We start from the raw sequence: 14785 nt of genomic DNA, 5'->3' as shown, positions 1-14785 counted from the left end.
ATATAAACAAAGATTAATTTATAAATGCTTTATTGAAAAATACACTTATTTTCATATAAAATTACAGTAGCAGTATCTTGAGAGGTTTTATAAATATTTTTGCAGAACACTATTCTAATTGAACAGTGTAAGTTCCATATTTCTTTCAGAGCAATATGAAGTTACCTAGTAACTTTGTTTATACTGATTCAATTTACAATTGAACTTTCTCCCTAATAAGATTATTCATTCAACTTTAAAACTGCTGGAACAATAGTGATTAATAAAGGTATATATAGATAATTCAGTAGCTGTTAAATTAACATTTTCTAATCTGTATAAATGGTACTGTGTACTAATAAAAACCTAAAATTCGCCAATCTATTTTTTTAAACTTCCAGGAACACACCCAAAGATATTTAAAAATACCACCTTAATAAAGACATGTCTTTTTGGATAACTACCTCCTAAAGCAAGAGGTCATAATTTTTCATAATAATCCTCTTAATTCAACTTGATTTAAAATCTTTACTTAGCCAGCTGATCCCTATCAACAAAAATGGAGAATTTCAAACACATGCCCAAAAGGTACCTACTGGGACTTTAACAATTTTAAAAAAGTACAAAAGCATCAAAGAAGATATCAAGCCTAGAAGTTTTGTACTTAATAAAGTTCACATTGTAGAAAGTGCCATCGCAAATATACAGCAAAATCTGGGTTACAAAATCATGCTTTTTACAGCCCTAAAGTGCCACTTCTTATACAAGTTCACTCACACATTGCACACCAATCAAAGACTTGTCACACTGCACCACACCTACTGGGGTAGGGAAGAATTACACAAAGGAAACGGGAGACTTGGGCTGGTTATCTAGGACCTCCAAATCTGGGCGCTTTCCCAATTTGTTACCTTTTAGGAATGCAGAAATTTCACACTCCTACCAAGTGTTTTAGGACGAAATGCCAAGTTTTGCTTTTCATGAGGGCCAGGGCTGACCACAAAACAGGAATGAACTGAAATATGGTTCCTCTGCTGGAACATGTTAACAGAGACCTCTTCTAAACATGAGTACGCTTCATTCTCTGCAGTACTTGTAATACTTGGAATAGCTTTGCCAAAGAGTTAAAAAAATCCAACTGTGTTGGATTCTAGGCAGCCTTGATGGCAAGCACTGCAAGGTAGGAAAAAAGGCAGTTGGGGTAAGTAAAAATACCATAAGGATACTGGAAGGATTCAGGAAAAGAGCCCCATAATCTAGCATGCGTTAAATGCTGCTGCTAAACAGAGTTTGTGAAGAGACAGTTTCAATACAACGGACTAACCTCAGTGGGAACCTCGGTCATTAGCTACATCTTGGAGACGACGTAATAAGGCAGAATGATTTTCTGGGCAAATTCTTTTTGCAGGTGATTCACTTCCATCTTCCAAAAGAATCCCTCTCTTTTTGGTTGGAGTTTCTCCTGTCCGTATCATACTGTTAATTTCTCTCAGTCTCTGGTGGCGGAGGTAAAGATAGATACAAAAACCGTTAAAATTCTAATACACGCAGTTCAGTGTTGCATCAAAGAACCTCAAATTAGTTAAGCAGTTTACTTTGAAGAGTTTGAACATCTTTATAAAGGAAAGAACTAGCAAATTTTACATCCTTCTGGTTTCACTTCTCAGCTAGCTGACATTGATGACTGACTGGGATAGAGGCAGAGTATTTCTGTTTTTTTTTAACATGCTCCAGAGGTGATTTTGATATACACTTTAACAATATAAAAGTTCACAAATCTGATTCTTTTTTACAAAAGTTACAGAGCATCACATTGCTATGCCATATTTAATCAATTTTATACATTTCCATTTTCCTTTTTTAAAAAAGTAACATGACTTTATATAGTATTATGTCCCCTTTTCCCCCAGTTTAGTGTTACTCATTTTAGCAGCCATGGAGTTTCATAGGAGAGGTCTTAATTCCCTGGTAGGTAATTCATAAGTGTAATATAGAATTCTAGAATGTATTATATATCTTCCTCGGGAGAACTAAGGAAAGTCAGGCAAATTTATTTTCTGCATGCTCTGGTTCACGTGAGGAACCTGGAATGAGAAGAATATTGCCATGGGGCTAGAAAGACCGGACCTATGTATAGGTGCCTTCAGCACGAAGTTTCCCCAGAGTCCCAAAAGTCAGCTGTTCCATTATCTTCGGATAGTTTTTTTTTTCATGTGCCACTGATTTCATTGTCCATGCTTCCTAGTAGAAAGCATACTGACCAGATTTTACATGCATTTGTTTTAGGACATGTCAAACATGGGAACAGAAAAGCATATATAGTGAACCTTCACATGACCATCACCCTACTTCAGCAATGTTGGCCAGTCTTATTTGATCTATACCTTCATTTCTCATCTCTCAGATGTTTTAAAGCAAATCCTAGATATTTATTTTTTATTCTTAAATAATAGGCTTTTCTGAGGTTTAAAATAAAACCACCACAGTTTTCTATAATCAGTATATGCACCTTCTCAAATTTTAACCATTTTAAGCAAGCTTTCCTCTTTCTCTCCTACTCTCTTGCCTCCCTAAAAGTCTGCTCTGCTTTTTAGTCTCCCACTTACTTGAATATTCTTAAACTGTTAACTATACACTAATTGTACAAGTGGTATTTGTATAATGTATATACATTATATTTTGTATCTATTGTGCAAGTATAATTGTGTGCCTTACTATATACATAACATTAATATAGATTAATAACACATTAGTATATATAATTTATATACAGTACACAGTGTTTTATACACCATAATTTATATAATATGTACATGACAGTTTAAAAATGAATACTTATTCTCCCCCAGATTCATATAGAATATGCCTTCTTGTCCTCACCCAATCCCTAAGGACACTTACTGTTACCATTCATTCACTGAACATATCAGGCTACTGTGTAGCTTTCTGCTCTTTTTTCTAGGAAGGCATGCATTAGAAATGTAATGTTCATTAAGTAGAGTTTCAAAAAAATTAAAATGGTATATTATGTACTGTTCAGTCCACATTATATCTTACGCCTTCTCATATCAGTATATATGGATCACATATCTAACTGCTACATAGTATTCTGTGGTAATCTGTATCGTAGTTTAATCCAGTGTTAACAATTCCTGTGTTTTAGCTGGGGTATTTAGACCACCTATATTTCCTTGCTCTTTGTCTGTTGTCTTCCTTTTTTGGCTTTCTTTTGAACTGAATAGTCCTATTCCAATTTACTTTTCTGTTTAACTTTTTAATCCGTTTGGAACTTAATTTGGTGTGGGATGAAAATCTACTAACAGGGAACCAGCAGAGCAGTACTCTCCCTGCCATCTGTCTGTCACCCATCTCTTCATGGCACTGACATTGTGTGTTTTAGGAATCTGTGCATGTGTTTCTCCTGGGCCATTTGTTACCTCTGTGTGTTTTCTGAACAGTCTTTATAAATATAAGTGTCACTTAAGGACCTTTGAGATTAGCTGCCTCCTTAACAGTGAGACATGTGATTCCCGGAGCTCTAGCCTTACTGCTTCAAGGACTTTGTTTCCCTCTCTCGTCCACTTCATCCTGGATGCCCTTCCTTCCACACCTCAGCAGCCTCCTAATTTTTCATCCATTAAGGCTTGACTCAAGCTTCCCTACCCACTGCAGACTGAGGCAGATGCTACCACTTAAATCGGTGCTAATGTGCGTATCGTTATAAAATGCCCGTTTCTCTTCTTAGGCTAAGAATTCAAAGGACAGAGACAGTTCCTGTCCCAGACGCAGGTACTGAGTAATCCGTCAAGGGATCTGGGTTTTCTCTCCCTAACAGAAATTTGGAATTTTAAAGTTTTACAAATGGGACAAAAAAAAAAAAAAAAAAATTCCAGATTTATAGCAGAATGTTCAAATGCACAAATAGGAGAAGAGGGATGAAAATCCAAACCCCTTACCCTGTTTCCAACTTGAAAGTTCTCCCCCAAACCCTTGTTTTCTGCTGCTGTGGGGCTACTGGTCACTCTTCCTTGGCAGATCCCATCGTGTGCATGCTGAAGGTTTCCCAACAACCCTTAGAATCCTAAGTATGTGGGGCTGGTAAAGGCCAAGCTTTACATTAGGCTCACCTTTGAAGGACTGTTGCTAAAGTAGTAGAAAATCTTTTCTCGAGGAGAAAGCATCGCTTCGTTTTTATGTGGGGAAATGTAGACAGGATGGTTCTGAGACAACTGTATTCGGCGAGGAGAGCCCGTTCTTACAAATGGATAGGGAGAGAGTGGAGGAGCATCCATCTGTGTAAAAAAAAAAATTCTACGGTAAACAAAATTCCTAACCAGTTACTTTTTTGGGAAAATGGTTATTCTTGCTGAATCATTAAAGAGGAATAATAAACCAAATGCTTTATGAATGGTAGATAGTGATGTATTCGCAGCAAAAATTAAACCTAAAGAAAACCATACAATAGGAATCGGTTTAGTGCTTTCCTTATGCCACTGTTTTAACCATTTTTAATACATTATGTCATTTAATCCTCACAACAACCCTATAAGCAAAGGACTGCCTGTATTCCCATTTTATATACAAGGAAACAAAAGGCACAGAGAAAGTTAAATAATTTGCAAGGTCACCAGAGCTGGCAAGTTTTGGGTAATTTGAACTTATGCACTCCGTCTCATATGACTGTACTCTGCAGGGAATCCAAATACAATCTTGTTTAATACTTCACAACAGTAGAAGTTATGTTCATTAAACAAATTATTTCTGTTAAAAGACTTTCTCAGTTTTACTTAGCAAAAGAATTATTTGTCAAGCTACTTTACACAGAAGCAGCTCAAAAACAAGTGATTTCTCATTCTTCACAAGTGAAAAAAAAAAAGTATGACATAATCCTCCTCAAACTTACTGCATTTGCCTGTGAGTACTTCATGGCAAACGTTTTAATCTGTTTGATATAGACGTTGTTGTAGAACTGGATGAGGTCTCCTCTCTCTTCCTCCTCCACATCACTGTTGGCCCCCGTGAGGCGAGTCGGGGTCGGCGGGGCGCTGCTCGGCTGTGGGACTGGCAGGGTGCTGCTGGACCTCATGACGGGACTGGAGTCTCTGCTGGCTGCCGGGTGGGATGGAAGGTGTTAAACAGGGAGGCTTTGAAAAAGAGAACTCAGGAAGAGGAGGGTAGACAGCTACCCGCTCCACTTGTTAAATGGCAGCAAATGGGCCCTCTACACCGAGGAGCAAAGCGCAGATGAGGTATTGAGCACTAACTGTGTGTGTGCGTGCTCAGTCGTGTCCGACTCTTTGACAGTCCATGGACTGTAGCCCACCAGGCTCCTCTCTTCATGGGATTATCCCAGCAAGAATACTTGAGCAGGTTGCCATGCTCCAGGGGATCTTCCCACCCCAAGGATCGAACCCGCATCTCCTGCTTTCCTGCATTGGCAGGTGGATTCTTTACCACTGAGCTACCTGGGAAGCCCCACTAACTACTATCATGCTGCTAATGTAGCAAGGGCTTCATTAATTGACACCAAGTATTCATTAGTTGTAGCAAGTATTCATTAACTGACACCAGTTTTCTAGGACCGAGCCCTGTATTAAGTAGTATAAACCAGCAATTAAGGATGGTATTTCCATAGCATGGTTTCTGTTGACATGCCACATTTTTCTGGAACTCAGGTCAACAAATGCCTGTCTCTCTAACCTTTTCTAGTACCTAGAGAAAAACGTTATGCACAATGTGTCTCAAAACCATGGAATAAAGGACAACTTTGCTACTAAATTTAGAATTTAGTTTATTGTTCCAATATATCTTTTGCCAGTAAACTGTTGCCACAGTTTCTACAACAGTAATTTTAGTAATTCTTTAGTCCTAGACCTAAAAAATAAGAGAAGCTCCTTATTTAGTTGTATAAATTCATAAAGATCCCACTTACTTCTGTCTTTGTTTAGTTCTGTCGGAGAATTCTGATGGCTTCTGCTGTCACTGCTGCCAGAATTTCTTCTTCTCCTTTTCCCTTTTATCAAAACACTTCTATACACCTTTAAACAGAGCATGAGACGGCAACAGAACTATATCTATTGAACACATCCTAGACTATACAACTTTAACATGTTATTTAATTCTCACAGTTCCCTACAGTAATAGCTGTCCTACTCAGGGGAGGTTTGTAAATGCAGCCAAGATTATGTATCTTTTAAATAACATTTACAGGATTTACATCAGGGCCTGTCAGGCTTCGACTTTCAAGTGCCGCCTACAATACTACAGAGCAGCAATAATATCTAATTGTAAAATCAAGTCATTCTAAGTCAGATACAAACATCTTACATGCCTACCTATCTCTTTGAGACAAGTACATAGCATTAAAGGTAAAATGGATTTTAAAATTTCACTTAATGCTATTTTGGTTAAATGTGCAGCACTGTGTGTGTGCTAAACCAGACTGAATTCAAGGTGACATAGAATCCAAACAGCAGCTTCCTAATTTACATCTATCTTGTAATTATCTGGATTAAAAAGGAATCAAATATTTTACATCATTAACTTTGGGGGAAAAGAGAACTTAATCAAGATGTGTGGCTGTCAATAATTAAATATGATTAAAATAGAGTCCTATTTTTTTATCCTGGAGGAGAGGCTACAGAATCACCTGTAGTTAAATTTTTTTATATGCATCAAAAAGACTTTCATCTTTATTTTCAGCCCTGAGAGAAAATGTAGTCACCTGGCTCCGGGCCTGTGGCTGAGTCCTGTAGCAACGCATAATATTCTGGAAGGACTTGTCTTCTTTTGTGACCTGGCAAAGAATAAGGGTACACTGAGAGTGAATTTGACTTCTAGCATAATATAGTATGAGATGCTCCATGAATCTGCTCCCTAGTGACACTGGTGAAAATTGTACTAAAAAACAACCGTTTAAAGTCTCTGGAATGTCTCTAAAAAGCATACAACAAATGAAGAAATATATATTCAAGTAAGGCTACTAATTCAGTAACAACAGAGGGAATACGTGGTATCTGAATCAAGACCCAGAATAAACAACCATAGTGACAGAAAATTCATTAGAGGAATGAAAAACTAGATTTGAACTGGCAAAGGAAAAGTTTAACAAACCTGAGATGGAGTTGTTCACAGAACAGAGGACAGAATGAAGAAAAATTAATAAAAGCGCTTTAGAGAAATGGGGCATACCATTAAGCACATAAAGGTCACATAATGGGAGTACCAGAAGGAGTGAAGCAGGAAGAAATGTTTAAAGGCTGAAACCTTCCAAATTTATTTTAAAAACATTAGTCTCAGTTCAGTTCAGTCGCTCAGTCATGTCTGACTCTTTGCTACCCCATGGACTGCAGCTCGCCCTGGTGAGCAGCTCTCCCTGTCCATCACCAACTTCCGGAGTTTACTCAAACTCATGTCCATTGAGTCAGTGATGCCATCCAACCATCTCATCCTCTGTCATCCCCTTCTCTGCCTGCCCTCAATCTTTCTCAGCATCAGGGTCTTTTCAAATGAGTCAGTTCTTCCCATCAGGCGGCAAGTTTTGCGAGTTTCAGCTTCAGCATCAGTCCTTCCATTGAATATTCAGGGATGATTTCCTTTAGCATGGACTGGTTGGATCTTGTAGTCCAAGAGACTCTTAAGAGTCTCCTCCAACACCACAGTTCAAAAGCATCAATTCTTCGGGGCTCAGCTTTCTTTAAAGTCCAACTCTCATATCCATACGTGACTACCAGAAAAACCATAGCCTTGACGAGACCTTTGTTGGCAAAGTAATCTCTGCTTTTTAATATGCTGTCTAGGTTGGTCATAACTTTCCTTCCAAGGAGTAAGCGCCTTTTAATTTCATGGCTGCAGTCACCATCTGCAGTGACTTTGGAGCCCAAAAAATTAAAGTCAGCCACTGTTTCCAGTTTCCCCATCTATTTGCCATCAGATGCCATGATCTTAGTTTTCTGAATGTCGAGTTTTAAGCCAACTTTTTCACTCTCCTCTTTCACTTTCATGAAGAGGCTCTTTAGTTCTTCACTTTCTGCCATAAGGGTGGTGTCATCTTCATATCTGAGGTTATTGATATTTCTCCTGGCGATCTTGATTCCAGCTTGTGCTACATCCAGCCCAGTGTTTCTCATGATGTACTCTGCATACAAGTTAAATAAGCAGGGTGATAATATACAGACTATATATACAGACAATATACTCCTCTCCCTATTTGGAACCAGTCTGTTGTTCCCTGTCCAGTTCCGTTTTTTCCTGACGTGCACACAGATTTCTCAGGAGGCAGGTCAGGTGATCTGGTATTCCCATCTCTTTAAGAATTTTCCACAGTTTGTGGTGATCCACATAGTCAAAGGCTTTGGTATAGTCAATAAAGCAGAAATAGATGTTTTTCTGGAATGCTCTTGCTTTTTTGATGATCCAATGGATGTTGGCAATTTGATCTCTGGTTCCTCTGCCTTTTCTAAAACCAGCTTGAACATCTGGAAGTTCACAGTTCACGTATTGCTGAGGCCTGGCTTGGAGAATTTTGAGCATTACTTTACTGGCATGTGAGATGAGTACAATTGTGCAGTAGTTTGAGCATTCTTTGGCATTGCCTTTCTTTGGGATTGGAATGAAAACTGACCTTTTCTAGTCCTGTGGCCACTGCTGAGTTTTCCAAATTTGCTGGCATATTGAGTGCAGCACTTTCACAGCATCATCTTTTAGGATTTGAAATAGCTCAACTGGAATTCCATCACCTCCACTAGCTTTGTTCGTAGTGATGCTTCCTAAGGCCCACTTGACTTCGCATTCCAGAATTTCTGGCTCTAGGTGCGTGATCATCATAATACCATCATGATTATCTGAGTTGTGAAGATCTTTTTTGTATAGTTCTGTGTATTCTTGCCACTTCTTAATATCTTCTGCTACTGTTAGGTCCATACCATCTCTGTCCTTTATTGTGCCCATCTTTGCATGAAATGTTCCCTTGGTATCTCTAATTTTCTTGAGGAGATCTCTAGTCTTTCCCATTCTGTTGTTTTCCTCTATTTCTTTGTACTGATCACTGATAAGGCTTTCTTATCTCTCCTGGCTGTTCTTTGGAACTCTGCATTCAAATGGGGTATATCCTTTTCTCCTTTGCTTTTTGCTTCTCTTCTTTTCACAGCTATTTGTAAGGCCTCCTCAGACAGCCATTTTGCCTTTTTGCATTTCTTTTTCTTGGGTATGGTCTTGATCCCTGGGCAGTGTCACAAACCTCCATCCATTGTCCATCAGGCACTCTCATATCTAATTAGATAGCATATATAATAGATATATCTAATCATATCTAGTCCCTTGAATCTATTTCTCACTTCCACTGTATAATGGTAAGGGATTTGATTTAGGTCATACCCTGAATGGTCTAGTGGTTTTCCCTACTTTCTTCAATTTAAGTCTGAAATATATCCACAAATTTTAACAAATTCCAAGTAAGACAAATGCAAAGAGCTCCATACCCAGACACATAGTAAAAAAAGTTGAAAGCCAAAGAAAGGGAGAATCTTGAACTCATCAAGAGAAAAGCAACTTTTTGCTTACTAGGAAACTCTAATAAAGTAACAGATAACTTCTCATTAGAAACTATGGAGGCTATGAAACAGTGTACAAAGTAAAATCTAAGAATCCAGTATGTAACACAATTATCTTTCATAAGTGCAAGTGAAATGAATACAGTCTCAGCTAAACATAAAGACAGAAAACTTGCTGCCAGCAGAACCATCTTACACAAAAATACTAAAGTTCTTCAAGCTAAAAGTAAGTGACCCCACACAGTAATTCAACTACACAAGAGAAAACAGAGCAATGGTAAAAATAATTATGTAACTGGAAAGAATATAAAATGTGTATTTCTTCTCAACTGATTTTTTTTTAATTGTATAAAACAAAATATATATGTGAAAAAATGTGATGTTGTATCTCAGTAAAGATGGGACCAAAAAAAGGCAGAGAGAAAAAAAAAAAAAGAAAACCCTAAAGAAACCACTAGTAAAAAAAAAGTTAAAAACTCAATGCTGAAATTAAAATGCCATATTAGAAAGTATTTACTGAATGCACATGAAAGCAGTGAAGGAGAGGATCTAAAAGACGTGAGACATAAAAAGTAAAACATCAGACATAAACCCAGTTACAACAGTGTTACATGTGAATGTGTTAACACAGTCAAAGGAAGAAACCCTTACATTAGGTTAAAAAAAGAGACCCAACTATATAGTCCATATACAAAAGACACACTTTAGGTTAAAGCAAACAGATTTAAAAGAAAAGGATGGAAAGAAGACGTATCATGCAAACAGCAACTCAAGAAAGCTGAGTGGCTACACAAAGATCACACTATAAAACAGACTTTAAAACAAAAAAATTACTAGAGATAAAGAGGGACATTTCATAATGATGAGGGGTCAATCCATTAGAAAGATCTAACAATTAAAAACATACATACACCTAATAACAGAGCACCAAAATACATGAAGTAAAAACTGACAGAAATTAATAGAGAAATAGACAATTCAATAATATTTAGAGAGTTCAGTACCCCACTGGCAATAATGGATTGATCAACTAGACAGAAGATCAACAAAGAAACAGATTTTAACCCTATTAAGAAAAAACACACTAAAAAACCTTACATCTATAGATGTAACAGATGTAACACCCAACAACAATATATATTCTTCTCAAGTGCACACTGAACACTGTCCAGGATAGACCATATGCTAGGCTACAAAACTTCAATAAATTTAAATGGACTAAAGCAACTAATACAAAGTGTGTTTTGGAACCACAATGGAATGAAACTAGAAATTAACAGAAATTTGAGAAACTCACAAATACGTGGAAATTAAACAACACACCTAGATAACCAGTAAGTCAAAAGACGTTAGAGAATGCTTTGAAATGAACGAAATAAAGACACAACATACCCTAATTTATGAGATACAGCTAAAGCAGTGCTTAGAGGGAAATCTATAGCTCTTAATGCCCATAGCAAGAAAAAAGAAAGATGAAATTACCTAACCATCCATCTTAAGACACTAAAAAAAAACAGCAAACACAGCCTAAGGAATTCCCTGGTGGTTCAGTGGCTGGGACTGGGCGCTTTCACTGCCGAACGCCTGGGTTCAATCCCTGATCAGAGAACTAAGATCCCACAATCCCTGATCAGAAAACTGAAATCCCACAATCCCTGATCAGAGAACTGAGATCCCACAAGATCCCTGTGTGGAAGCCAGGAAAACAGAACAAAAGTAAGCCTCAAGAAAGCTTGAGAAAAAGAACAAAAGCAAGCAGAAAGAGGGGAATAATAAAGATTAAGAGCATATAATAATCAACCAGAAAGTGGTTCTTTGACAAAATCAACAAAATTAATAAAATGTCAGCTAGACTGACCCAAGGTTTTAAAAAAAGACCATCAAATTACAACTGACAAAGAATAAAAAGGACTAAAAGGAATATTATAAACAATGGTGCCAACAAATTAGAAAGCCTGGAGAAAACAAATTCCTTGGAAGATAGACACTACCAAAACTGACTCTAGAAGGAATAGACAATCTGAATAGACCAGTAACCAGAAAAAAAAGAATCATTCAGCAATAAACTACCCACAAAGAAAAGCATAGGCCCAAAATGTTCATTAATCAGAAGGTAAAATATGGTTAAGATAACAATACTCCTCAAACTAATCTACAGATTCAACACAATCTCTATCTGAACCCCACCTGACTTCTTTATAACAAGAAGAATAGACAAGTTGATTCTAAAATTCATCAAGAATGTCAAGCAATTTAGACTAGCCAAAACTTGAAGAAAAAAGTTACCGATTTTAAAACTTGGACCATTTGTTTTAAAATGCATAAGGTTATGTGAGTTTCACCTCAATAAATTATTTTAAAGAACAAAGTCAGGTAAGTGTTAATGAGAATGTGGAGAAATAAGGATGTTCACATACTATCTGTGGAACTGTAAAATGGTGTAGTGACTTTGGAAAACATTCTGGCAGTTCCTCAGTTAAACGTGGAGTTTATCACATGACCCAGCAATATGCTCCATGCAGAAATGAAAAAATGTCCATGCAGAAACTTATATACACATGTTCATTACTGGCATTATTTATAATAGCCCTAAAGTAGAAATAATCTAAATGTCCCTCAACTGATGAATGGATAAACAAAATATCATATATTCATACAATGGAATATCATATTCTAAAACTGACTGTGGTGCTTGTCACACATATCTATGAATATACTAAAATCCACTGGACTGTATATTTTAAATGGGTGAATTATTCAGTATGTGAATTTTACCTCAGTAAAGCTGTTAAAAGTGTTCTAAGAGTAAGGAAGTAGCATCTTTTTCCTTTTATATTCCTAATGATACTCACCTTTGCCATCACATAAATGGCACACATTAACAACTGGTCCAGATGTCTGTCCATCATAAGTTCAGGACACTGAATTATGGAGAATTCAAAGCAGGTCCAGATTTTTTTCCTCAGTTCATCTGAAATATCCAATTTAGCACAAAGATCCCGAAGGCGGACACCTGCTAAGTGATAAACCTAGTAGATAAACATAAATATTATATCTCAAACTTTATCTAACCCTTGTATTTCCCGAGTTCTAGACCTAGTGAGGGTACGTGAAAAATTACCTTCCTAAAGAACAGCGATAAAGAGCTGGTCTTCCTGGGTCTGATACTGCTGCTGGCTAAAGGCAGGCCTTGTTTAAGCTGTCCACCTGGGGAAATCTGTTGAATGGCCACCTGACCAGGGACCTGCAAGGTTGTTCCTGTCACCTGTTGAGAGCTTAAGCTTCCAGCCAGGGCCTGAGCACTGAGGGGCTGGATGGAGCCGGTCACAGCTTGCGCCTGCCCCCCAACATTGACTTGGACTGGGAAGAACGTTATTCCTCCATTCTCATTGGCAATACCTACAGTTAGTTTCAAAGGAAAAGAAAGCACAAAGAAAATGTTGATAATACCAGGTTCTCCGGGCAGAGGGTTCCCATTTTTCCCCTCCCAACCCCTTTCCCACTCCACACTTGTCTCCTATCATCATTCCAGCCAAATCTCAGGTAATAAATGCCAGAGAAAGAAGTCAACATTCAACTCTGCCTTCCTTACCTTGTACAGGAATGGTCACTGTTTGTCCATTGTTGGCCGTGACGGTGGCTGTTGCCATGGTGACCAAGGTCTGACCAGGAACTGGTGTGACAGATACGGCTTCCCCAGGCACATTCTGCGCGGGGACAGCATTGACCAGAGGCTGCGCGGGAATGCGCCCAGGGGTCCCTCCGTCAGTGGGGCTGTCGTTCTCCACAAATAGTCGCCTTCTGGTAGAACTGGCTGTTGGGGAGCTGTACCTATCATACAGTGTGGTTGGAGATGATATGCCTAGGGTCAGAAAAAAGAAAAGATGGAACCATTTAACTCAAGGAGACAGATCTGACTGCCATCCAAGATATTATGCTCACAACTAAGTGTTTGAAATATGTTATAATTGAAAAACAAAAATTACAGGAGTCACATCATAGCTAAATTCAATGAATGAAAATTCAACTGAATACTATTAAGAGCATAATTTAAAGGAAGGATTTTTCTCTATTTGTCTCACACGGTTGCTTTTTTCACTACATCTTCTACTAAATCAAACTAGACTTTTCCCTCCACTACCATGAGGTCTTAATGATTTGGGGGCATTCTGATTAACTATTTTTCTACCGTATTCAGTTTCTACCTAACACTCAGATAACACGATTTCACTGTAAAGCTACTACTTGATATGAAGACTTGACGGACTTGAAATTACTATGGTAACATTTGGGGTATTTACTCTCCATTTTATGCATTTTCATCATTGTTACTTTTTACATGTAGAAAGTTACTAAAATACAATGTTATTCAGTAAGAATGGACATACATGTTTTAGATTCAATTAAGCTTAGCTTACTATTCTTTAAACAACCTTACTGAGATATGATTCACATATATTTCACCCACTTAAATTGTACAATTCAATGGTTTGGGGTATATTATATTACTATTTTTTTTAAAGTTGTGGTAAAATATATATAATTTGGCATTTTACCCATTTTTGAGTATACGATCTAGTGGTATCACATTCACAGAGGGTGTTGCTGGTAGCTCAGCTTGTAAAGAACCTGCCTGCAAAGCAGGAGACCCCCATTTGATTCTTGGGTTGGGAAGGTTCACTGGAGCAGGGATAGGCTACCAACTCCAGGATTCTTGGACTTCCCTCGTGGCTCAGCTGGTAAAGAATCCGCCCACGATGGGGGAGACCTCAGTTCGATCCCTGGGTTGGGAAGATCCCCTGGAGAAGGGAACAGCTGCCCACTCCAGTATTCTGGCCTGGAGAATCCCATGGACTGTATAGTCTATGGGGTTGCAAAGAGTTGGACACGACTAAGTGACTTTCACTTACTGTGCAGACCACCACTACCACCACATATTTCCCCAAAACTTTTTCAACATCCCAAACAGAAACTCTGTTAACCACTGTAGCTTCGTCTATTGTTAAGTTTGAATCCATAGCAATCTGAATTTTTGAGAAGCATCCCTTTCTCTGTTCCATGTCCAGCTGTAAAAACTGCACATGAGTGGGTTTTAAGTATTAAAATACATGTAGGGAGGTCATAAGAGGATTGATAGTAGTTCTGATAGACTGTGGCTTAACATTTCAATTTCTTGATAATACAAAAGCAAACAAATTTACTAGATTGACATTTGGAACAAAGCTGCAGAGTTAAGAAGAATACATTAATTATGA

The 14785-nt window shown here is 37.9% G+C and overlaps 1 protein-coding gene across 1 annotated transcript in view; it reads right to left on the bottom strand.

Moving 5' to 3' along the window:
• Positions 1 to 13: 13 nt before the first annotated feature.
• Positions 14 to 14785, bottom strand: part of RBL2 (RB transcriptional corepressor like 2) — a 43070-nt gene continuing 28298 nt past the window's right edge. Inside the window, exons 15-22 of the mRNA XM_061138516.1 lie at positions 13123 to 13392; positions 12652 to 12929; positions 12383 to 12559; positions 6704 to 6775; positions 5912 to 6017; positions 4883 to 5088; positions 4107 to 4271; positions 14 to 1475 (exon numbers count right to left, since the gene is read on the bottom strand). Of these exons, the coding sequence (XP_060994499.1) occupies positions 1305 to 1475; positions 4107 to 4271; positions 4883 to 5088; positions 5912 to 6017; positions 6704 to 6775; positions 12383 to 12559; positions 12652 to 12929; positions 13123 to 13392 (1445 nt within the window). The 3' untranslated portion in view covers positions 14 to 1304. The remainder of the gene's footprint in view (positions 1476 to 4106; positions 4272 to 4882; positions 5089 to 5911; positions 6018 to 6703; positions 6776 to 12382; positions 12560 to 12651; positions 12930 to 13122; positions 13393 to 14785) is intronic.

This window comes from Dama dama, chromosome 4 (genome assembly GCF_033118175.1).
Source record: "Dama dama isolate Ldn47 chromosome 4, ASM3311817v1, whole genome shotgun sequence".
Lineage (NCBI taxonomy): Eukaryota > Metazoa > Chordata > Mammalia > Artiodactyla > Cervidae > Dama > Dama dama.
This window is presented reverse-complemented; position numbering and strand designations above follow the sequence as displayed.